At 43.3% G+C, this 25,790-nt stretch overlaps 2 protein-coding genes across 3 annotated transcripts in view; both read right to left on the reverse strand.

Annotated features, from left to right (window-relative positions):
* Positions 1-7: 7 nt before the first annotated feature.
* LOC115038220 (NLR family CARD domain-containing protein 3-like) lies at positions 8-7,074 on the reverse strand. Its single transcript, XM_029497091.1, has 10 exons — positions 6,904-7,074; positions 6,062-6,175; positions 5,801-5,911; positions 5,306-5,384; positions 4,940-5,156; positions 3,014-4,832; positions 2,748-2,921; positions 2,228-2,401; positions 2,096-2,142; positions 8-1,773 (listed from the first exon to the last, which is right to left on the reverse strand). Exons 1-10 carry the CDS (start codon positions 6,906-6,908, stop codon positions 1,241-1,243), a joined length of 3,273 nt encoding a protein of 1,090 aa, XP_029352951.1. The 5' UTR covers positions 6,909-7,074; the 3' UTR covers positions 8-1,240.
* A 1,418-nt stretch (positions 7,075-8,492) lies between these two features.
* Positions 8,493-25,790, reverse strand: part of scara5 (scavenger receptor class A, member 5 (putative)) — a 53,623-nt gene continuing 36,325 nt past the window's right edge. For both annotated transcript variants that reach the window (XM_029496196.1, XM_029496197.1), the window contains 4 exons: positions 25,552-25,659; positions 21,665-21,730; positions 14,755-14,943; positions 8,493-11,633 (listed from right to left, as the gene is read on the reverse strand). In XM_029496196.1, the coding sequence (XP_029352056.1) occupies positions 11,500-11,633; positions 14,755-14,943; positions 21,665-21,730; positions 25,552-25,659 (497 nt within the window). In that variant the 3' untranslated portion in view covers positions 8,493-11,499. The remainder of the gene's footprint in view (positions 11,634-14,754; positions 14,944-21,664; positions 21,731-25,551; positions 25,660-25,790) is intronic.

Genomic DNA, 25,790 nt, shown 5'->3' on the forward strand with positions numbered 1-25,790 from the left:
ATTCATTCAGATCACCTTTATTGGCAGTTTGTGATATTTAACAACATTTAAGACTCTGAGGAAGTTCCTATATATACATACACACATGACACCGACATTTTGAATAACTTCAGGTCCGTTCTCCTGATCATGATGTTCAAATGTAAACTGTCTGGAAGCTTCCTCCACCACAGAAGTGTGTAAGATTGTTTTCTCCTCACATTCCCACATGATGTTGTAACTGCAGATACCATTACTTTTTCTGTGTGTGCTGGTTGAAGTGAATGGAAGGAACATCTGTTTGTCACTGCTGCCATCTACCGAAAACATCTGGATAATAGCTGATAACCACACTGATGTCATCTGAGTCATGTTCACAGAGATTTCACAGCTCGGAGTCTCTCCCTGTTACCACCTGGACCTAAACCCGGACCGGTCGGCGAGAAGAAGCTGCCTCAACAGTCCTGTCAGAGTTTGAGCTGAGGAAAAGTCACTTCCTCATAACTGAACTTCTCTTCTCCTCCTAACAGGAATCATGTGATGAAGTTCTGTCTGTCCAGCAGATGGAGATGACTGAACGTCCTTCGTCATCTGTAAACAGACAGTTTGGATCAGAGATCATCCTTTTCTTCAGCTCAAAAGAATCAGACACTTGTCTTTGTGTGTTTTCTGCGTCTGATCCGTGACACGGCTCACAGCCCAAAGTCCACGCTGGCCTTCACGGCTCACCTGTACGGATCAGATAGCTCAGCTTGTATAGGCCGTCTTGCTGCAGAGCTGTTATATCGCTCCAAAGCACAAAGTGGAAAGGTCACGGTGCAAACAACTTTTTATGTTTCAGTGGCAGAGCAAACAGTCACTGTGGAAGGAGGCTGGATTAAAACCAAATGTTCCATCTCAGGTTCCCTTTAAAAGCTTCAACAGCAGCTGATTGCTCTGGCAATAAACTTTGAGTTCCTGGTGATTCACTTGGATGAACTAAAAGTTTCTTGTGGAAAACAGATCAAAGTAACTGAACTAAACCGCCAGTCCGATAGGTGGCAGAAAGAAGAGAAATGAAGGCCCCGGACAACAACTCCCTCTGAAGATCTTCAGCGTTGATGCTGAGAAAGGTTCAGATCTCATCGTCGGTCCAACCATCAAATGTTTTCTCCCCTTTTCATGTCATAATTTCAGTAACAAAGTCCAGATGTGTCTCAGACCTGGACTGCAGAGACTCCAGGGATGAGAAGTGAAGCCAGTCTCTTGTTTCAGGTCTCCCTCAGTACAACTTCCTCAGAGACACAGAGGAACAAGGTAAAATTGTGAAGCCAGGATACAGAGGCTCGGTGAACGAGGTGTTGAAGGTGTGGAGGTGGATCAGTGACTCAGAGGAGACGCTGTAGAAGGACAGACAGCCAGCAGGACAGTCCACATACACTGCTACTCTGTGAGATACAGAGGAGGAGGGGATGGAGGTTTTTGTTGTGTTATGCCAAGCAGAGTAACCATCAGGACCGGAGCAGATCAGACTCCAGGACTGATCATTTCTTCCAAACAAACTGTCAACACTGGCTCCATCCCTTCTGATTCCTTTGTAACTCACTGAAATACAAATTTCTCCGCTCCACTCGACCTCCCAGTAACAGCGACCGATCAGACCGTTTTTACACAGCAGCTGAGACCAGATATCAAATCTGTCTGGATGATCAGGATACGGCTGATACTCCTTCACATGTGTCACCTTCCTGTTGTCGTCAGACAGTTGGAGGTTTGTGTTCACCGTGTTTGTGTCCAGTTCCAGTTCACAGGCATCTGATGGAGAGAACAACAGCTTCAGTTTATCATCTGTTGATTTATCAGTGAATCATTCAAACTTCCATTTCATCAGCTGTGAATAATGTTTGACTACATTAAAATTAAACCCAAAAACCCAGTTAGAACATCAACAGTTACTGAACATGAGAGTCAAGATGGCAGCAATGTTCTGCTTTGTTTCTGCTGTGGAGCCAAAGATGACAGCTGATGGAGATCCACATCAATAAACACATGGAGTGTTGATGCTGAATGAAACTGGAGAAATTCATCTTTGTACTTCAGTCTACTGTAACATGAATCAAAGTGAAAACACACTCACACTTCCTCAGACCAAGTCTCATTCTCTGTGGTCCACCATGGTCCACCCTGGAGGAAGAAACAGAGTCCTCAGTTAGTCGGAGAGACAGAGAAACAGAGTGAGAGCTGCTGTTGTCTGTCCATCTGTCCATACCTGAGAGTGTCCAGTCTCCAGCCTGGATCCTCCAGTCCAGCAGAAAGAAGCTTCACTCCTGAGTCTCCTGGATTATTGAAGCTCAGGTCCAGTTCTCTCAGATGGGAGGGGTTGGAGCTCAGAGCTGAGGCCAGAGAAGAACAGCCTTCCTCTGTGACCAGACATCCTGACAGACTGAAGACAGACACGTTATGAAAAATACAACCAATTTCTTCAGTGCACCTTCGACTACAGTTAACCAGGAAACAGGAAATAACTCAAATAAATGATCCATAACATATAATCAGGTCCACAGATGCTGCAGCAGGAACAGCAAGCACTGATGATCTGCAGGAATTAATTGCTGGCTGAGCAACATGATGTGTGCTTAATTTGTTTACCTCAGTATGTTCTCCATTAAATCAGTGATTCAATCTGCTGCAGATTTTTATTCTGATGATTTCCCAAATATACAAACCTCTTCAGTTCATTATTACCTCATTTATATAATCCTAACCCCAACACAGAGCTGAGTCCTGACCTGAGAGTCTCCAGTTCACAGTGTGGACTCTTCAGTCCATCAGACAGAAGCTTCACTCCAGAATCCAGCAGGTTGTTGTTACTCAGGTCCAGCTCTCTCAGACTAGAGGACTGGGAGCTGAGGACTGAGGACAGAGCTTCACAGCTTCTCTCTGAGAGGTTACAGCCACTCAGTCTGAAGAGGATTCAACAAAACAGGAGAAAGTGATTAAAAAACAAGCTAAAGAAAAAGATTCAGTTGATGTAGATGGATTTATCGGCACATACAGAGCTTTGTTGGAGGCTTTGACCACCGGCAGCAGCTTCAGAAGAGCCTCCTCTGAAGCTGAGTATTTCTTCAGGTCAAACACGTCCAGATCTTTTTCTGATGACAGTAAGATGAAGACCAGAGCTGACCATTGAGCAGGAGACAGCTCATCTGTGGAGAGACGTCCTGATCTCAGGGACTGTTGGATCTCCTCCACCAGAGAACCATCATTCAGTTCATTCAGACAGTGAAACAGATTGATGCTTTTCTCTGGAGACAGATTCTCACTGATCTTCTTCTTGATGTACTGGGCTGTTTCCTGATTGGTCTGTGAGCTACTTCCTGTCTGTGTCACCAGGCCTCGTAGGAGAGTTTGGTTGGTCTGCAGTGAAAGACCCATGAGGAAGCGGAGGAACAAGTCCAGGTGTCCATTTGGACTCTGTAAGGCCACGTCCACAGCTCTCTGGTAGAGACGTGTTGGCTCAAGCTTTTGTCCAAATATCCTGCACAGAAAGGATAAAACTCGAGGAACCCAAGATTTTTCTTCTGACATCAGATTGAATCCAGACTTGACGAAGGTCAGATGGACATGAAGAGCAGCCAGAAACTCCTGAACACTCAGATGGACGAAGCAGAACACCTTGTCCTGGTACAGCCCCGTCTCCTCTCTAAAGATCTGTGTGAACACTCCTGAGTAAACTGAGGCTGCTCTGATATCGATGCCACACTCTGTCAGGTCTGATTCATAGAAGATCAGGTTTCCTTTCTGCAGCTGCTCATAAGCCAGTTTTCCCAGAGACTTCAACATCTTCTTGGTCTCTGGACTCCAGTCTGAATCAGTCTCTGCTCCTCCAAAGTACTTGACGTTCTTCAGTTTGGACTGAACCACCAGGAAGTGGACGTACATCTCAGTCAGGGTCTTGGGCAGCTCTCCTCCCTCTCTGGTCTTCAACTTCTCCTCCAGAACTGTAGCAGTGATCCAGCAGAAGACTGGGATACGGCACATACTGTGGAGGCTTCGTGAGGTCTGGATGTGGGAGATGATCCTGCTGGTCTGCTCCTCATGTCTGAACCTCTTCCTGAAGTACTCCTCCTTCTGGGGGTCATTGAACCCTCTGACCTCTGTCACCATGTCAACACACTGAGGAGGGATCTGATTGGCTGCTGCAGGTCTTGTGGTTATCCAGAGGCGAGCAGAGGGAAGCAGTTTCCCCCTGATGAGGTTTGTCAGCAGCACGTCCACTGAGGTGGACTCTGTAGGATCAGTCAGGACCTCAGTGTTGTGGAAGTCCAGAGGAAGTCGACACTCATCCAGACCGTCAAAGATGAACACAACCTGGAACTGATCAAAGCTGCAGATTCCTCCGTCTTTGGTTTCAGTGAAGAAGTGATGAACAAGTTCCACCAAGCTGAACTTCTTCTCTTTCATCACATTCAGCTCTCTGAAGGTGAAGGGAAATGTGAACTCTATGTCCTGGTTGGTTTTGTCTTCAGCCCAGTCCAGAGTGAACTTCTGAGTTAAGACAGTTTTCCCGATGCCAGCCACTCCCTTTGTCATCACTGTTCTGATTGGTCCACTTCTTCCAGGTGGGACTTTAAAGATGTCTTCTTGCCTGATGGTTGTTTCTGGTCTGTTCTGTTTCCTGGATGTTGTTTCAATCTGTCTGACCTCATGTTCCTCATTGACCTCTCCAGTTCCTCCCTCTGTGATGTAGAGCTCTGTGAAGATCTGATTCAGAAGGGTTCTGTTTCCTGCTTTAGGGATCCCCTCAAACACACACTGGAACTTCTTCTTCAGGTTAGATTTGACTTTACGTCCACAAACTGGAGCACGACTTTCTGCATAAACAAAACATACATTTGGTTAAAGAATTTGATCATATTTCTCTCCGTCTCCTCAGACTTCAGTAAATATTTCATTGATCCATCATGTTAAATCCTCTTACTGCTCTGCAGACAGTCAGCCAGCTCCTCCTGCTTCATCCTCCTCAGGAAGTTTACTGTGATCTTCAGAAATGCCTCTCTGCTCCTCCTCTGCTCTTCATCCTCACAGTCCTCATCCTCCATCCATCTCTCTAAGGATTCTGGGTAATCTGGTCTCAGGTGCCTCTGGACTCTCTTCAGCTCGTTCTTCACAAATGTGACTATGTTCTCCTCCAGCAGCTGGAACAGATGATAAGATGAAGATTTAATTTCAAGTGAACAACATGTGATTCAGGTGTCAGTGTGAAGTTCTGCTGGTCTAAACAGACTGTTGGGATCTGAAGGGAAGGTCTGGATTTAATCTGTGGTTAAACAGTTCATGTACAGACCATAAATACAGAGTCCAGGTCTGGTTGATGCTGCTGGGCAGACTGATCACTGTGGACCTCTGAGCTCTCTTCTTTAAGTCTGAGGAGAAAAATTCAACTTTAACAGTTCTGTCAACCAGATTTTATTCAACCATTACACAGAAATACTAATTTAATAAAGAGAGAACCAGGTGTCCATTGATGTGACTCAGAGCAGAGACGTCCTGGTCTGAGATGACAGAAGTCTATGACGTCAGAGCAGGCTCATACTTAACGAACTCTCTCTGAGTTTTAATTCCTCTGATGATGTTCCTGTTAAGGGGTTAGGGACTCTACAGGATCTGTTGGATCAGGGATGGAGCAGTTACCACAGCACCTGTTGGTCAGTTGGTCCTCCTCTGAGGTTTCTACAAGGCATCACCCAGACGGTCCAGTCCAGAGACGACAGAATATGAAAACAAGGCTCTTCTTCTCAGGAGGGTCGGATGATAACAAAATTCAGATATAAATTCTTACCTTCCATCGGCGGGCTTCTCATCTTCAAATTCAGGAGGATTAAACATCGACCAGTTACTCCTCAGGGACACACAGCTGAGTCCAGGAGAGTCCGCTCTCTGCTGCTGATTCCTGATACAAACAAATCATTGTTTTAAAACATCTGCATGGAGTAGGAAATGGGATTTTCCAAATTTTGAATCAGAGACAACAAACTACGGACCTCTGGACCAGAACACAACTCTTCTTCTAAAATAACAACAATAATTTTTAATTTGTTACCTTCCATCAGCAGGTTTCTCATCTTTAAATTCAGGAGGAATAAACTTAGACCGGTCGCTCTTCATGGACACACAGCGGAGTTCAGGAGCGTCTGCTCTCTGCTGCGGCTGCATCCTAATAAACAACAGATGAGGAATGAGGACCGACTCAGATTACTTATCTAGCACACATGAGTTCAGAGACACCCACTATTACTCAACAAATGTTGTTGAGTGCCAAAGGAATCCATCTTTAACACACACACACACACACACAAGTCAAAACTATTGAATCAGAGGAGCAGAGGTATCTTTGGATATAATCCAACTATTTAAAACGGATTGAACAAAAACAAAAAACAAGCCAAACTTTACTGTGTCGGTGTCTCATCAACCATTTACGTACCAACATGATTTGAAATTATGCTCCTGATTGAGTTCAGACTAAACTAAAACTGTCTTCTGCACAAATGAAACACGTATCCTGATTTTTTCTAAAGAGGACCAAGTACGACACTTTAAAGATGCTGTGTTTGACACTACGTCCAATTCTCTCTTTGCTGGGTTTATTATTTTATTTTATTCTTTGTTCTCAGTTTAGGCATCTGGGATGCAGAACTTTTAGCAATAATAAAAATAAAATAAACCTCAACTTTAGTTAAGACCACAATTCTAACAGGCGTTATGTACAAAAACAAGCAGGTTGCACTAATTAAATGAAGCCTTTCTGCACTGCTGCAAAGGAAAAAAGATAAACACAAACAAGCCAGCACCCTTAAAACACATTTGCACCTGAAAGCATCAAATATGTGATTCAGCCAATCACCACAAAATATAATCACCTGTCTCACCTGCTGAACTCACTTCATACTGACTCACAGAGTCTTTCCAGGTTTATCCGTTGAGGAAACATCTGAAGAGAAGAAGCTGCTCACTCTCTCGCTTCATCAAGGCACATTCTCAAAACTTTAGAAAAGGAGCAAATAAAACAAACACATGTATGAAAACAGGTCTAACCTAAACTAACCAAGCTGACAGAGAATGGAAGGAGGAAGTGATTGTGTTTTAAAATTCCTCTGTACTGAAACAGATAAGAGTTTCAGAGTGTAATGAACCGGTCCAACCAGTTAGTTGCATTTGAGTTGTATATTTAAGGATGTTTGGACTTTTTGTTTTCTTGTCTCTTGTTGTGATGCATTAAATCAACCTGTGTGTTACATGTGTGGACAGTAAAAAGGAGAATTTCCCGTCTCCATCTCCTCTCTCACACCAACGACGTGTCTGAAAGAATTTCCTGGCTGGTGGCGGCGAAGCTGACTGTAATGACCCCATCTTGGTTTGACCTCCTTCACTCGCCGCAGATGTTCCCGGCTGATCCATGATGTGGAAGGGGAGACGGGACTGCAGCTGTCCTGAAGGTTAATGAGCTCATGATGGGGTTCACTCTGTGGTCCGACCGCAGAGAAACATCCAGGGGACGTCCTGCTGTCTTGCTGGAATTAACGGTGTCCTGGGAAGACTGGATGGAAGCGGCTTTTAAGAGGAAAGGGGGTTTGACCCCGTCGAGGTTGGCCGCACAGCAGAAGAGCTGTGATGAACATCACTGATGATGCTGGATTAACAGGAGATTCAGATTCATTTCAGAAGAGCATTGGCTTCTTCTGTGATTCTCCTGTTTATCCACCAGGTGATGCTGCTTGACTTCGGACGGGCCCTGACTCTGTTCCTCTTTTACTCAGACGTCTCTGTAAACACCAAACCTGTTTGATATGCCTCACAGATAAAGTTCCTCGCCTTCTTCTGATATACAAACAGCTTTAACTGATTGTTTTTTGTGATCCCACATATTGAAATAACTTACAGACACTTTCCAGTTGAACACCTGAAGAAGCTGCTCGTTCTCCCTCGTCAGTCTTGTCTGAGAGATGATTCCTCATATTAACATCCAGAGGACCAGCACGCCATTCATGCCAGTGTGCGTTTATATGTCATCACCTAATATGCCAACGTTGTGCTGATTGGCTTCAGCAGGGAGGGATTTGTAGATGACTTGTTTTTTACTTTCATGGCCTAATGTCACTGAGTAAAGATGTTTCTGAACAGTAGAGCGCGGCTGCAGGGAGACCACACAGAAAAGTGTTCCTGAGATTCAACATGATGAAACTGGTGTTTAAGTGGATCTGATCCAGATCCAGATGTCCACATACGTGTAACAGGATCCCACCTGGATGGATCCACACGTCACTGTATCACAGAAGAAACAGTCTGAAGCACAAATGAAGCTGTCGGGTCATTTTTCAGCCAATCATCTCTACATGTGGAAACGTTCACACGTGCAATTACACTTCAGACCTGTCAGTCAGCTCACAAACGTGACGCAAACACCCGCGCACGTCAACTCACACACACGCCGACACCCCTTCACCTGCTGACATGCTCACAGAGTTCACCTGTTTAAACAAATCTACACTTTATTATTTCAGCAGTGCATATACAGCATTTTAGTGGTACAAAAAAATCAACAGAACATGAAGTAAAAAAGTGATTTTTAGGCAAACGTATGTTCTTGACATGAATCTACCTTTGTATGTACGTTGTTAACTTCAGAGCATGTATATGTGTTATGACCAGCACAATGCAAAGAAATAGTGACGTGTATACACACAAGTGCTTACAGGAAGGTACAACCAAGTACACATTGAAAACCAATGGCTTGAAAAAATTCCTGGAAAACAGATTTAAGTCGTTAAGTGCACTTATTCAGCAATGCCTTCTTATTTTCAAAGTGGGAGCATTCAAATTATTTGACCCCACGAGGCCGACGCATTGATGTGAAGTCAGACAAGCCTTCAACTAATCAGGAAATCTCATCACCAGCGTTTTATCCTGCTGATATCTGACAGGCAACGCACCAGAACATCAGTCAGAGGACGGCAGATTACACGTCTGAGTCCAAGTCGGCTTCAAGAAGCATATTTTAAACATCTGCAGTAACTTCAGGCATCTAAATGACTGTTGGCAGGAACTCCAGAAACCTCCACCAGTGGGCTCATTTTCCTTAACCAGCCGCCCAGATTGTCTGATTAAAGGTCATTAAGGTGCTCCTCAGGAAAGGACGGCTCAGATCAGCCCACCAATAACCAGAGAACAAGTATTCACGGCCGGAAAATGAACAATCTGTTAAAAGCCCGACAAGGAAGCAGAAATCAGAATCAGAATCATGCTGTGATGAGCAGTAAGAGAGGCTTCACTTCAGCTCAAGCTTTATTTCACTATCTGGGTTTGCTGATCTGAGTCGTGAAAAAGGGAGCCGTGACATTCCCTCTAAGATCAGCCACTTCTTGTGGACAGAGACTGGGAAGACCTGCATCAGCAGCACAGCGCCCCCTGCTGATGGAAGGAAATCTTCACGCATCAGAAGCCGAAGCCAAAGAAAACTGTTTGATGACCCAAAAAGCGCGGTCAACTTCCTGCCTAATAAAACAATTATTAACGACTGATACCGTCAATGTTAACAACTTCCAATGTTATTATAATAACATGCAACATTCAAGTGGGATCTTTCCGCGTGGTTTCCTGGTGTCATGAAGTCCCAGCAGTCACAGCGAGAAAGTCTTTGAGAAGAAAACGAGTGAGAGAGAGGAAAAAAATCTGAAGTGAGGAAAATGTGAGAGTGAAAAAGACAAGTAGATTAAAGTTATCAATGCTTTTCATTCTCAGGTCTAAAAACGATCAATACTTCATCACAGAGTTTGGAAATGAAACCCCTTTTTTTTGGTGACTGTTCAAATAGCCAACACACTTTTTGCGTGTTGCTTTAAAATTGTCTGGTTCTGTCCTTAACTGAAATAAAACTAAAAACAGGAATTGAGACCAACACGGAGGCACTTCAACATTTTTGCGTGAGGTAGAAAAAGTCATTTCTGGCTGCGGTGCCATGAAAAGTCAAATTTATATCCCTAATATTCTTTTTTCCCCCTCTCACTTGGACACAAAATTCCAACAGTCATCATCTTGGTAGATTCTTTGAGCCATTTGTTAAAGTCGGCCGGTTTGTACAGGCAGACAGACCTCACTGCAGCTGACAGTACAGGCCTGAAGGAGAGGCTTCAAATGTAAAACATGACCGTGTAAATAGAAAGTTTCCTACAACTCAACCTTGGTGTGTTTTCTGAGCTCTGATGAAAAGTGAGCCTGGTTCCAGCCTTTTATGGATCTGAGAGAAGCTCTATAGATTGAACCCCCCCGAGAGAAGAGAAATTTCTATGCAATGGTTGGTGTGTGTGTGTTAATGCTGAAACAAAGCCTTGGCAGCCAACGCTGACAGAGCCGCCGTTATAAACTGTCCAGGGCAGGCGTCCATACATCCATCTGTTTATACTCATCTGCTCTCTCTTCTTCATAATTGCTTCTTCTGTTAACTTTTCCTTCTATAAAGGCCAAAGCGTAGAGTGAGCACCAGTTTTTGGATTTTTCAGGATGAAGGATGACCCTAACCTCTTCCTCTCCCTCGGAGCAGCGTTAGCGTTGTTACTGTCCGGTTTGTCACACTGTTGCTGCCTCATTTAAGCGGAAATCAGGGTGAAATAATGGCATTAAAGCAGAGTTGCGGTTCTGGACAATAATTCAAACACTTCTGAAAAATACTTTTTAGTAGAGCTTTAAAACTCTTCATCTTCATGAACACTGGTGGAGCAGCAGGTTCCTGCCTTGTTCCTGATCTGCAGCTGGTGATTGTGACGATGCTCCTAACAAACCCCTGAATGCAAACAGCCTTTAATTCAGCTACAGCATTAAACCTGTTTTTGGTCAGATGATGAATCAACAACGAGGAGTTGCATGTAAGGCTGGTACAGAGCCGTGATTCTCTCCAAATGGAGGATGTTGTAGCTCTGATCATTCAGAGCTCTGTAAAGCTGACGGGGGGAAACGACACTAAATGACGGGTATGACTGTACGCTGAGCAAAAGCCATTCCTGCGTGATAGTGAGAGGAGCAGCTGCCTGTAAATGAGAAGTCGGTTCATCAGTGAAGTTTCCTTATGTGCCGTTTCAGCTCTTCAGCATCTCGGAGACGACAGCTCACAGAAATGAAGTCTCCGGGATGATGAGGTTGTTGGATCAGTGGACTCCTGGACAAGACCTCACCTCAGTCCTACAAAAGGTGAGCCCTGTAATTCTGCGTGTAGCAACTTATACTGTGGAGTCAATAAGAACATGACTTTGTTCTTCAAAGTGTAAAAAAATGTGTGCATTTCCTTTAGTCCCCCTGTGAATCAGTCTGGTGGCTAAAACAGTCACTTCAGTTGTGTAGCTCTGAAAAACAAACACAAACAAACAAACAAACAAACAAAAAAAAAAGCTGGTGAGACATCGGGCACTTTGTGGCTTCTTTTCAGTTCAAGGCCCTGTTTGAGGAGACATCCGGCCGCTGCAGCAGGACCAGCAAGATCCCGAAGGACTAGATGGTGCACGTCACACCAGCGTCCTCAACGTGGCCGCAGTTGGTCTTTCCCCAGCCAGAGAAGTTACACTGGTGGATGGTGTCCTCAGTCCCGGTGCAAGCAACGTCGTCCATCCAGATCAGACCAGTACCTGCACAGGAGGGACGAGAGCGTTACAACATGTGGGAATTGTTTCTGACAGTTTCACGGGTGAGTCTGTTGTGTCTGAGAAAAACATAATCACAGCGATCCCATTCATTTCAAGTGTCACAGCAATATGTGGTCAATCTGAGGCTGAGGCTGAAACTGGTTCAGTTTCTCTAAAGGCCATGACAGCTAGACGATGGCGATATCATGGATGCTCCATCCAGGAGGATTCAAAATGGCAGCTCACAAACCGGCGGGTGACGTCACTGCGAGGCGACACTCGATTCCAACTCAGTCAAACCCAGAGCAGAAAAAAAAGGACTGGAGAGCAGCAGCACCCTCAGGCTGGGAGGGAGAACAACACAAACGCTCAAACATACAAAGAAACACAACATTGTGACTCGAGCTGAGTCAGTCAACTCACAAAGAGAAGCTTATTTATGAACACCAAGTTCAAGTTTTGATTTGGCGGTTTTAGTGACGCAGGACCTGAAGATGTGGCGCTGACCGACTGAACTGGTTCACTGGCCTCTTTTTACAAACTTTGTCCCATCTGTTTCCGTTTCACGATCTGAAAACAAATTCATTATTAGGATTTATTGGGAAATAAATTAAAGTCACATCTGGACCTCGGCAGTGTCAGTCCAAGCTCAGACTTCTCTCAGATGGCTCATCGCTTTGTCTCCACTGCGCTCGCGAAGGCCGCCACGATAACGTAACTGCAGCCAAAGAGGCTGAGCATGTTGGCTGGAGCTTTAATCAGCTGAGCGTCATCATAAACACACACACGGAGAAATAAACACATCCTGACACTTTTCCTCTTTCGCTGCTGGACGTGAAAAGCTGATTTAAAAAAACAAAGAAAGTAGCAGGTGATGCACGCAACGCGTCTGACTTTGGATTTACTTTGAAATCCTAAAGCTGTTCTGCCTTGTTTTGATCTCACCCAAACAGGAAATGGAGACCGACTTCTCAACGTCCAAATAAACGTTCATCATTACAGCTTTAAGTATACGAGTGTTATGATTGAGACAGCGAGAACTGCAGAATTGTTGAACAGATAGCAATAAATTTGGTAATAAAACAGTCCCAGCTGATAAGAAGAGCTTTTGGCAGAAATTTTTTCCCCATAAAATTTGCTTCCTGTTTGTAAAACTAGAACCTCTGGAGGCTTCAGTTGGTTCGTTTGAGAGGGTCGGTCCTCAGCTGTGAGAGGAATCGGGGCGAGGCCGAGCGACATTTGGTTGCACTCACATGGTGAAACTTCACTTGAAAGGAAAACGTTAACGCAGCATCTGGAGCTGTTAAGTGGAGATAGATCTTATCTCTGCTGCTCCAAATCACAGCTGTTCATCACTCAGATGTACAGAGCTGTCAGCTGTGGGGGGGCGGGGGGGGGTCACATGGGTCACATGGTAAAACTAAAGTGGAGATGTAGAAAGAAATATACTGTAGACAACCAATACAAAGAGACAACACAACAACCACAGACCAGCAGACAGCAGAGAAAACCTTCTGGGAAACACCGACATCACGTCAGTGCGACACCATTGTTCCCAGTTCCCCGACCTGAAAACCGAACCCTTTTTCTGGCATCGCTCCCCGAACTGGAAAATCATTTTCATACATGAACATCGGAGGCACGTTCCAGAAAATTCATAGAAACTGCAGCCGCAGATGAAACGGAGACATGTTTCATAAACCGTGTGAAAAGGAGACGTCCCTCGCTGGGACCACATCACACACTTCTTCTTTCACGTTGTAAATCCAGCCGCAGTCAGTAGCACAGAAACTTTGCCGATCTGATGGGAAAGACTCTGAGGCGTCAACGTTTGTTTTTTTCATTTTATTCTTGGAACGTTTTCCGTATTGAAGTGAATGTGACCGCGGCCGGTCGTGCCAGTTTCAGCTTGGCATCTTGATGTGTTTTTACTTCATCAGCTGAAGTGGAGCAGCAACACATAAAAAGAAAAAACCTGGTCTGAAGTTATGAAGACTTTAGATCATCATTGGACGCAAAACTCTCCAGTTGATCCCAGAGAAATAAAATTTACATCAATTTTGTTTTCATTAACAAAATCCAGATTCCATTTCTACTCTGTGTCCAAATAGATTTACAGTCTGACACTAAATACGACACACCCGCAGAACAAAGGAAAAATCCTCCTCTACAAATGTTGTCCATAAATATTTTTACACACACTTCTGCGTAATCTCACCAAAACGTCGCTTTTAATGGCAGATATCTGAATTAAAAAGCCAAAACCAATATTTCACTCAAACATACTGACAAAAAAAAAAAGTTACACAAAGAGAGACGAACGGCAGCATGAAACGCAACACACATGTCCTGATGAAGGCGTGAACAGGATGGAAATCAGGTATGTGCAGCAGAAAGCTGTTCAGTGGAGCTTTTATTTTGGATTTATTTGGATGTATTACTTAATTATGCGGATAAATGACTATAATTGCTGTATCATCTTTTGTTTATTTTGTGTTCTATGTTTTTGACAGTCAGTTTGTTCTCTCCAGTCAGATTTGGGTTTGAAAAACGCCCAGCAAGCTGTTTAAAGACGTAACGAACTAAAAACAAAAAAATCTAAAAGGTGACCGCCACTTTTGAACTTTTGGTTTTCTGTCTGGAGGTCGTCCTCTGGAACAAAGGCGTGTTTTTCCAGACGTAACGGTGACAACTCGTCCTGGACAGAGACGGAGTGACGTAAGGCCGACCGGTGAGTGAAATAAAAGAGAGAGAGCGATGGATCTGACCCCTGGGAATCCTGGTTGACGACATCTGGCTCTTGCGGATTTCCTCATAAAACCTTAATATTAATCCCTGCAGCATTTAGCGGCACTGTTAAAATACTAACCAGTCAACGGTGGAAAACAGGAGAGTTTGTAAAAATCTGAAGTGCTTCCATCAGATAGAGACACACAGTTTCCTGCTGTTCCTTCGCCAGGCACATTACGTCATATTTAATATTATCATCACTTGGAATAATCTTATTATCGTTTACATTCATCATATCTGTCTCACAAACACACATATCCATCCATCACATGTTCCCCTTCTGTCCAATAACAATAATAACGAGTGTGTGTCTCAGTGTGTGTCCTTGTCGCACCTTGTCCGAAGCGTCCGGTCTTATGGACCTCGGCGGCAGCTCGGTATCCCAGCATCCTGCACACCACGTCTCCGTCCTTTTTGTCCCAGACGTCGTCGCACACCGTCCCCCAGCGACGCTCGTGGAAAACCTCCACGCGGCCTTCGTGGGGACCCGACCCGTTCACCAGCCGCACCAGCGTCTCCTCCACTGCAACACAAACACACACATGACCGTACAAATCCAAAAGACCCGCGTGGATGTTGTTTGTACCGCTTAGCACCGCTGTCTGCAGATAAAAACCTCCAGGAGTTAGCAGACGGAGGGTTTTTTTTCATTTATGCCAACAGTATCACACGACTGTCTTTTATCTGCTGCTCGCTGGCTTCGGCTTTGAACTCACACCGAGCAGATTACTTTCATCGTGAGTGTTTTTCAGTTAAATCAAACCAACATGAAAACAAACAGAGAGGGACGGATCGATTTTGACACGCAGGAGATTTATTTCTTTTTTCCATAAACCACGGAAATACTTAGATTCAAAACAGGAAATAAAATCGATGAAATGAGGAGGGACTTTCTTTCCTCCTTCTATGTGAAGTTGAAATCCTGTCCAGAAAACAAACAAACAAAAAAAAAAAAAACAAAAACAAAAACACGACCTTTGTGGCCTGTGCATCTATTTGATTGGAAAAACCTCAGTTGCCTAGCAACAGCATCCAGGAGCCCACCACGTCACGCCATGATTAGTTAACAAGTGACTTTAATATAACACAAATGAGTTTAATGTGCATTTAACAATCAACTCTAACAGCTCGAGAAGGCATGTAACTCGGCCGGATTAAAGCCGGCAGTGCCTTGCTCAGGGGCATCACTGACTCTACCTACAGTGTAATCACAATTGAATGCACGTGTGTGTAACTTTGTCTTGCATAAACAGAAGCTTCATGGAAACAGAACATCTCGTATTCCTCAAACTATGCAGCAGCTGTACAGCTCGAATAATTGACTTGATTTATCACCCCTCAGAAGGCGGAGAGGTAAACACACACACACTAATCTGGACAGCTCGTCGGTGCTAAGACGCGCTCTGACCCAGACTGTTGACAAAGTGCTGGTGACTGAAGCCAGACACATTATCTTGACAGGATATTAGTCTCATCAGACCATCATAAACTTTAACTGTACACCATTTAACTCATTATACTAGCCCATCATAGGTTAACATCGTACCATCATATCTGCTCCACATATTTGGATCACATTCTCGCAGAAAGATGGAAAATTAAAAGCAGAAATTAGATGTTTTTTCTACGTCCTGCTGCTATTTTCCTTTCAGACCGCGCAGACAGAGAGGAGAAATTTAATACTCATTTACCTGAAACAGATGTTTAAACTATTTGTTGTTCCACATGTGATATCTGCTAAATATTCATCTTCTACCTGCTCAGGCCGGTGAGGACATGGAAAAGACAGCAGCTCTTTGTTGTCAGATCGGCCTCTTCGACTCTACGCTACTATATTAATGCAATTTCTATTGGCTATAAATCACTTTTGCACGAGTCTCTTTTGGAGGCTTCGTTTGAAGACCGTTTGCATCATCGCAGGACGACGAGTCCTTCCAGTTCATAATGAAAATAAACTCCTGGTGTCCTGCGCCCTGTATTTACTACATTACCCAGAGTGCAACTTTTTCTGTCTGGCTTCTTCTCCTCTGATGGATGTGGAGTAACTTTGCTGCTGATCCGAAGCCAGATCATATACGACACTGATACTTCCTGCTCTCTTTCATTCACAGTAGAATTTTTGGCTGAACCTCATTTAGGCTACATCTTCTGAAGGTCAGATTTCTGAAGGATGCAGTTCTTATCCTGCTGTCCACTTTCCAAGAATCGGATCTCTATCACTGAACCTTTTCTTTTCCTGGAGTTACATTTGGTCGCTTGGGGATGAAAACATTTTAAATCTAACGATAATAAAACTACACTGATTGAATTATTGTGATAATGTCTTTGAGAAATGCAGAGACCATTATCAGTGATAAATGTTGGTCTAAATCTTCGAGTGCACTGAGACTGTACTCGCTGCTTTCTCACATTTCTCACATTTTCTCTCTATTCATCTTCCTCTTCCACAGTCCTTCATTCCTCTCCTAACAGTAAAGTGCCAGAAGCTTCCCGTTGTGCAAATGAGAGACTTTGGGGAAAACAAGAGGAGGCGGAGGAGGAGGAAGAGGAGTGACGCCGCTGGATGGAGGAAGAACACGCAGACTTCGGACAAAATCAGAAACACACACTCAAACCAAACATACGTTCACGACCTCGCCATCGAGGTGGGCGGCTGGAGTGTGCTTCATTCACTCTGCCAGGAAAACTGCAAAAGTCGGGCCGATGCACGTCGATGACTTAAAGTAAATAAACTCAGAATAACACGAGTCGCTGGAGACGTGAGGCGACAACAGTTGAGTCACGTTGTGTGTTGGTGGAAACATTTGCATCTGTAATTTCGGTGACTTTGAAATGAAATGAAGGATTACACCCTTTTTGTAATTAAAGGAAAAACCTTTTTGAAAACTTTTTTTTTTTCTGAATTCACAGGCTCATAAAATTCACTTTAAATCATTTGGATAACACCAGAGAATCCACTACTGTTTCTATTTTATTTTTTTTTACTTTGGCAGTGTGGACATAGAAAGCTTTCATGTGAGAGGTGAGAACAGAACCACCAACGAATCTAAAACTGTTTCCCAGGCAGCAATTATCTCAGAGTGTGGCGGTCTGGTGAAGCTTTGGATTGAGAAAACATGCTGTGGAGAGGTAGGAAGCACAAAAAGAGTTTGAGAGGTGAAGTCTCTTGTTGGAGCTTTCCATACAAAAACTGGATGGTTGGATAATAAAGTGCACACAGTATCTGGAATGAGCAAATACGAGAGTTCATGGAGGGATTACATCCCATATAACTGACCTAACATTATGCTATTTACTTACCAGGGAGGGGAGGGAGCAGTGAATAAGAACAGATTTATTATTCAGCAAAATTAGCAAAACTCAGCATTTACTCTGAAAGTCACAAAAAAAAAAAAACAGCAAAAGGCCACATGATCAGTAACAGCTTTGAAAATATCTTTAATATGATTTAAAACCCTCAAGATGTGTTTAAAAAGTTGGTAACAACAGAGTTAAGCTCTGGTGTTGTATCAGTTGCTGCTCCTGAATTGATAGTTTCTATCTTGGGGTAATTGAGCTCACATCTGTAGTTGTTGTTGGATAAATTGTCACAATGGAAACTTTGGTGTAGCAGGAAATGGCACCATCAATCAAAAAAAAGCTTCTACCGACTCTCACCACTCCTCCCAAACTCACTTTGTTCAAACATCATAAAATGTCAACAAGTCGCAGCCACAAGTTTTCAGTTTTGGATCACAATGGCAGAAAATGACTGCGGCTGTTTTTCCATTGGTGGGAAATAAGCCTGAAGTAGCCAAATTCAACTCCTACTTTTAAGTGGTTAATGTCTTTTTCAGCCCAGAGAGAGAAAAGTTAAGAATCCAAACAAATACTTCTTGAAGTAATTGTGCAAAACAACAACAACAACAACAAAAAAACAGAACCCAACCTTTTCTCAGTACCTGAGGAAGGCCAGGATGCGGACCGATGGTGTATTCGTAATGTTGGAACGGACTGGACCGAATGGCTGCAGGACAACAGTTAACTGCCTCCATCTGTTTGTAAAACACTCTTTCATGCTCCGTGTCCAACGTGTTTTTGTCTTTTTCTCTCTTCCTTCATGCAGTTACTTCTGCTTCTAATTAGATTTTTTTATTTAATTTTTTTGTTTTTTATTATTATTCTTGGGCCAGTCCTTCTGATTTCATCTTTATCTGATTAAAATTTTGAAGCAATAACTGCGATTTGGGAACAAAGTGTTTGGTTTGCTCACTGTTGTATCTCTCCGGTCGGTACGAGGCCTGCAGACAGTTATTTAGCTTAGCATGAAGACTGGAAGCGAGGAGACACAGTCAGCCTATCAGCTCCGCTGCTTAATGCCATGTAAAAGGGAATCAGTCAAACCGGGTGATGAAACTAATAGCCCTAACTCAGCTGTTTGGTGTCAGAGGGTTGCGTGGCTGCATGTGTGTTTACTTAACAATGTGTGCATGAAATCAGAAATGAGGAAACGAAATCGCCCCACACTGCAGGGTTTTTCCGTGGCCGCAACCGATGATTGGATTCAGCAAAAAGAGATAAAAACTGAGGATGTCAATAAAAATTAAGCAACTGCAGGGTATTAAATAACCAGATACTGCGCCTCAGCAGTGATGTTGGCTTCAGGTGGGTCAGCACATAATAACGGTGATATCGGATCATCATGAGTCAGGTCCCAGGGCGGAGATACATTTCTCTCCGGTGTCCAAAGCTGAAATCATTAATATCTGGATCTCTGTGGTAAAAAGAGCCTGTCAGGCATTAAACCCGCTGCACTTACTGTTGGACCCTGGAGCTTAACTATCAAACTGTCAGCTGAGAGTGTGTGTGTGTGTGTCCTCTCAAAATAAAGTATCTGCCAAGTGAAATTACACAAAACTGTGCAATAGTTGAGAAATTAATACCAAATTAGGTGTTTTGTTACACGTTTGGTGTCCATGAGAAAGCAGCGACTTTCAGGAATTACAGCAGACGTGTTGTTGGACTTGCTGGCTTCAGACAAAGTTGGACAGATCCAGAACCAGAAAAAAACTAAAACAAAAACTGTGGTTTCAAGAAATGGTGTGATTCACAGGTCTGTTTAGCAAACGAGGTCAAAAGCTCCGGGAATCAGTTCACGTTAGCTTCCTGCTCTGTGGCGGTATTACTGTCCCTGACTCTGATTAGTCCTCATCAGGACGGATCCTTTTCTTTTCCAACATCAACAAAGAAAAAATTACTTCAATTCAAAGCCCCAAAACAACGCGACGCTAAAACAAAAATAATAATAATGCTCAGACCATGACCACGTGGAGCCCAGTCAGGAGACTCCTGTTTGATCAGACGAGACAGTCCTCCGTCTCATTATTTATTCTTTAACTTAGCAGGAAGTTATTCACGGCTAATCAACGCGGTGACGACTTTAATATCTGTTTCACAGCTCTGAACACAAAAGCAGCTTCAGTGTTGCTTCCATGTCGTCATGATTTCGTTACTGTGAATATTAGACGAGCCTGCTTCGGGCGCAGCATCAACAGCCGTGGACTTCACGGCGGACATTTATCAAATCCCTGCTCAGCTCATACTGTTTCCTCCCCTTGATGTCCAGGATGTTTCTGGTGATTAAAATAACATCAGTCCACAGAGAGAGAAAAAAGAAAAGTGTTCAAAAGAGATGAAAGTCTGAATCTGTCCCGCTCTCTCAGGCGACGAAGGTCTGGACTCCATTTGTTCTTCAAACTCCGGTTTCTGCTCTTTAACAGAGCCGAGGAATCTGATCCTGAAGTCCTGAACACAGCTGAGGTCACTGTCGGTCGCTCCGGAGGGCCAACGTTCGCTTTGAACTGTAAAAATGGGGCTTTACGTGTGAAGAAACGTGCACACAACAAGCAGCATGTGGTCCGAATCCGAAACATCAAACATCAGCGTCTCTTAGATGACGTGAGGAAAGAGTCCATCTTCGACAGGCGGAAACCGCCTGCAGATGTTTGACGCGGACATCATCTCCTGGAGAACAGCCGTGTTGTTCGGAGGCCGCTGATTGTTTTTTTTTTTTTTTTTTTTCTCTGTCTACCTGACTCCAGATTGGCGGTTTTGTATGAGGTTTCAGATGTCGACGGAGCCCGTGCCGTTTTTAATCAAGTGTCAGAAACTGTGAGAGGAAAAGCAGATCTGCTGGTCCTTTTAAACGTCAGGTGGAGCAGAGATGAATGAAGCCCATAAAATCACCAGCTCATAAATTCTTCATTTTGTGTTACCAACTTTTGGTTCTGGATCACGTGTGCTGATGTGTGTGTCCGTCCCAGCTGTGGGGGCTCAGCTGGTTCGGCCTAAAATATTCACAGTGTCAGAGACATGACTATAATTCTGCTGTTTCATTTTACGCTGCTAATCAGTTTCACTTTTATAAAACATCATAGATAAACTAAATAAACTAATAAACTAAATCTCAGATTTTTTAATTAAAGATAGAAAATGAATACCCCAATTTAATCAAAATGAAACAAACATGTTACTGAAAACACAACATACTAACACTGCTGTTCTTTATGAATGAAGAACAGAAAACTTCAGTGCATTAAAATTTTATCTGATTCCATATGAATATATGAAATGAAATATGAAAAGAAAATTACAATTATGAAGTGACTACAAAAACTGTCACACAACTATAGATAACCGTATGTTATTTTGTTTGGTTTGTGAAGTTTTAAGGTTTAACGACTGCTCATTCTATATCAGGATGTAAATTAACACATTAAATCTCAAACATCTTAATGACGTTGACGGTTAAACGATACGACGGTCGCAGAAAGTCGAGGCCAACCATGTGAGAAGTGGAACGAAAGCCTCATGAGTGCTGCTTTATTCTTTATTATATTAAGGGATTTAAAAAGAATCCTCAGTACAACAGAATGATGGAAAAACATAAAAGTGTCTGATTTAAAGAGCAGTGATGCTAATTAGCGGTGATATGACTGTAACATAAGTTGTTTCAACATATTTTCCTCAACAGAGTCTATAAAACATGTAATTTGACTGTCGAATCTTTCAGCAGATTGTTAAATTTCCTGGTTAACCCGACTAGATTAACGGACTCTGCGTCCTCGTGTGTGTGTGGTCATCTTACGAGCTTCCAGTTTCCGCTGGCGGTGCGTCAGCGAGCAAACTCAAACTGGATGTGATTATTTTGAGTGTTTAAAAACCGTTTTCAGCTGTTTCATCTGCTCGGTCTGATCGTCTCTCACCTGTTTTCTCTCCTCTGTCTCCTCGATCGCCTTTCTCCCCCTTCAAGCCTCTTTCTCCTCTGTCACCTGAGGAGGGAGCAGACAGGAGCGTTTTTAGACTCCTCACAATCACAGCAAATAGCATTTTCATGTTTCTGCTTTTCTGCTTTATCATTTCCTTGTAAGTTAAATTAATTAAAAGCGTTGAACCGAAATTGAACTTATCTTCGAATCAGTCAATGGAGCCGACGCACAAAAGGCCAAAAAGCTGCTTTCAGAAAACAGCTTGGTTCTCTATAATACTTATTTATTTGTAGTCCAGTCCAACGCTGGTGTTGGACCACGTTGGATTTTATTTTATTTTTTCCCTTTGAAACAATAAAATGAGACCATCAATTTCCAGAAAACACTGACGGTCACTTGTTGCACAGTTTGACGGAATATTAAAGTAAATCATCTTCTGTAACATAACGACAGATGTTTCCTGTTTTAGGAAAAGAGGAACCCAGATCACGCATTTATAAGACTGATAATGTTTTCAATTAAAGACCATCAGCGAGCAATCTCTTTATTGGCTGAAGACCAACATTTATCCTGATTTTTAATACAGAGAAAACCACAACAAACAACACAAAAACACACACACACACACACGCTGTAGACAGATTTACATTTAATAAAAGACATTTTCTCTCCACCAGCCTCTAAAACAGTCAGCCCTGTAATTCCTTCGTGTTACGGGCTTAAAATGTGAAAATTAGAGGATGCCACCGTGAGTCCATCCTTTTTAATTTACCTCTACGTGTTTTTTTTTTTTTTTAAATCGAAGGACGTTGAAACAGAAGCAGGAGAATAAAGTTGACAAAAATAGACTTTATTGGAGTGAAATAAAGCCACCATTGTCAAGGTAAATTCTTGGTGTGTCTGCACAGTGTAGTGTTGGAAAAGTCAGTGCAATGCAAAACCGCTGAATTCCCTTTGTGGTTTTTCTGCAAAACGACGGTACGTTTGAGCTCGACGCCCCCCCCGCCGCCAATCAGAAGCTTGGAAACGGCCTTTTTCCTCATTTGTTTTCATTTCAAAACACGACTCTTTTCCAAAAAAAGAAGAAAAAAAAAAAAAACTGCTTTCCAAAGTGGCCATTTGTTGCTAGTTTTTAAGTTTGAAACCACAAGTGTGTTTTTGCCATGAAGCTGGAAGGAACGCGGCCTTCGTTCCACCTTTAATTTAAATGGTTCCGCAGCTCCGGCCGCCAGTCGAGGTGGCGCTCGGCCTCGCCCACCACGAGCGGGTGCATGTGTGTGTGTGTGTGTGTGTCCGTTGTCTTAATTGTGCGGCTAACACTCGGCCACACCTCAGCTTGGACCACATCCTTAACTACAAAATAACAGAGCGAGTCAAACCCAGACACAGCGCCGAGCTACTGCTGAGCCACAACAGATGCGTCCGATTTAAACACTGTGAATCATTTCAGCGCTGAAAATGAAGAACTTTGAACTTTATCAATCAACACTTTTACCTCCGGGAGACAGCGCCGCTTTTATTGGTGTAACAGTGATTGAGCGTGAGGTCACGAAGCTTTGTAAAAACATCCAGGATGCCCCGAGGATGGATCCTAATGAGCGAAATGATCTCCGGACTTTTCTTGTTCCGCCAGTAAATCAAAGTTTTTCAACTATCCTGTAAAAACATATGAGCATCTGTCCCTGCGGAGGGATTTCTAATCACTTTTCGTTTTCATCTTGTGCCACCATCAGGTCAAACTTCCTCTGTAGCTATTAATCAGACACACTGGATGTTTGGTGTGTGTGTGTGTGTGTGCGCGTCACGGCTGATGCTGCTCCACATGGAGCTTGCACGATATGTGAATGTTGGATTTCTCTTTGTTTTTTCAATTTCGGACAGAAAACGTTCTTGAAATGTCACCTTCTCCACACGTGGCAGCTAAAATGGTTAACATCTGTCATGTGTTAGGAATCAGAGACGTGAGTGAAAGGGGTCACTTTGGTGTGACGTTGCTGGTCGATGATTTCAAAGGCGTCTTTTCTCCGTCGATCCGTGACACCCATCGGGTGAAAAAGAGAAGCAAAATCTCTAAATCTCCATGACATCGACACACAACGTGTGTTTCTGCTTGAACCCTCTTCACAAAATGAAAATCCAGATGTTCCAGTTGCCACACAAACACGACAAATGTTTGCGTCTCCGCGTCTTTAAATCACAATTCAAACTGTTTCGCTGCAGATCGGATACAACAAAGTCAACAAAAGCTCAGCAGATGAAGCGCAGCAGGTAAAAAAAACCTCCTTTTGTCTCGAACAACGTCTGCAGCAGCTCTTCTGATTGTTAGTCAGAGTGAAGAGATCAGGATCGGGTCCGGAGGACGAGGTCACAACCAGTGACAAGTGAAAAGGAAATTGCAGTCAAGCCGGGAGGAAATGAACACACACATGAACATCTCCGTCTTCTCGCCAATAAACGGGCAGCAAAAGGCAGCAAAGCTCTGACAGAGCTGTGAACCAAACTGGACTTATGAGAAGAGTTGAACTAAATTTGTTTGTTTTTTTAGTGTGAGGGGATGAAAGAAGAGTAAATGTTGGACTTAATTTATTAAATCTACTGAAGTGGCTCCTTGTCAGATGATAACAGCGTTAGACTGAACCGCCTCATAAAATAACAACGTTTCTGGACACTTTTTGGAGATTTTATTCTCCAAAGTGGCCAAAAAAGTAAATAATCAGCAAACGCAGACACCGCGTGATGCTTTAAAGCGACGCCTTTAGTTGTTCGACTTCCTGTCTGCGCGTTGAGGCTTCTCTGTGCTGTTTGCAGCGTGGTGACCTCTCTCAGCCACCGTAGAAATAAATCCAAACACTGAATGAGACGGCTGCCTGATTATTCGTGCTCAGGAGAAACACGTCAGGTTCATTGGTGACTCTCTGTGATGGACGTCGGTGGAGTGAATCCTTTGAACTCAACTTTGACTTTCTTCCCTCCTTCAGACTCCTTCAGTCAGAGTGATTTATTCATTTTAGTCTGTTTTTAAATCGCAGCTTGACGAATGAGGGCCAGTGCAGGAAAATACAAAGGATTTATGGAGTCGGCAGACATTAAATCAAGTTCAAATCCTGGAGTATCAAGATTTAAGTCCCCGTCTGACTCCCCCAACACGAAAACAGTGTCCCGAACTGTGAATGTGAAGCGATCACTCCTCGAATGCTCTCGGTTGTATAAGGTAAAATATTTCTCGTTGAACGGCTGGAAATGGTTTCGTTCGGCGCACGCAGCTGCTTCGGATCGTTAAGCATTTCCAGCCTCCGTGACCGAACATGAAGGGAAAACAGTGCCGCCTGTCAGTGATGTAAGACGCGTGAAGGATGCTGACGTGAAGGAGAAATCCCAGTAAGGAACTTTTTCGCTGCGGACGAAGATCTGAGCTGTGAATGTGTTGACAAGACCGGAGTGTGAGTTGTGTAACGCTGCGGGGAGTTGGAGTTTATGCTGCGGAGTGAACTTCTGACTTTAATGTGGCTACTGCTTCCCCATAAAGTGGAAAACCCTCCTACATATTTAATACATCCTTCAGGTCTCTGTTTTTTTAAGTCGCTGAGTTAAGATAATGATATCTTGGAGTTTTTCTTGCTCATGATGTTATTTCATCTTTTGTCATTTTATCTCATCCAAGTTGACTTCGGCTCACTTTAACTCATCTTACTGAATCTCATCTCATCTTGAATTTTTCATCCCTTCGAATTCAATTTATTTCACCTTACGTTGTTTAAAATTCTTCTCGTCTTGTGTGGAGAGTTTTTAAAAATAAACTAAATCAATTTTATTTTATTTTTTAAATTTAATTTGAATGAGGTTATAAGAGCATGCACTGAATGATAAGAGATCCTCGACTGCACCTTTAGGTCCGACCGGTCCGATGTCTCCCTTCGCTCCCTGAACGCCTTTGACCCCGACTGACCCTTTGACCCCACGGGGGCCCTCCATGCCTTTTTCTCCTGTAAACCCTGAAACACAAAAACACGTTGAGAACAGGTGTGAGGCGGGAAATGACAACAGGGAAACTGATTTGGTCACAACTTGTCATCACGTCTCTCCAGTATCACAGCTTTTGTCTGTTACACACATTTGTAAAAAA

Source organism: Echeneis naucrates, chromosome 24, assembly GCF_900963305.1.
Source record: "Echeneis naucrates chromosome 24, fEcheNa1.1, whole genome shotgun sequence".
NCBI classification, from domain to species: Eukaryota; Metazoa; Chordata; class Actinopteri; order Carangiformes; family Echeneidae; genus Echeneis; species Echeneis naucrates.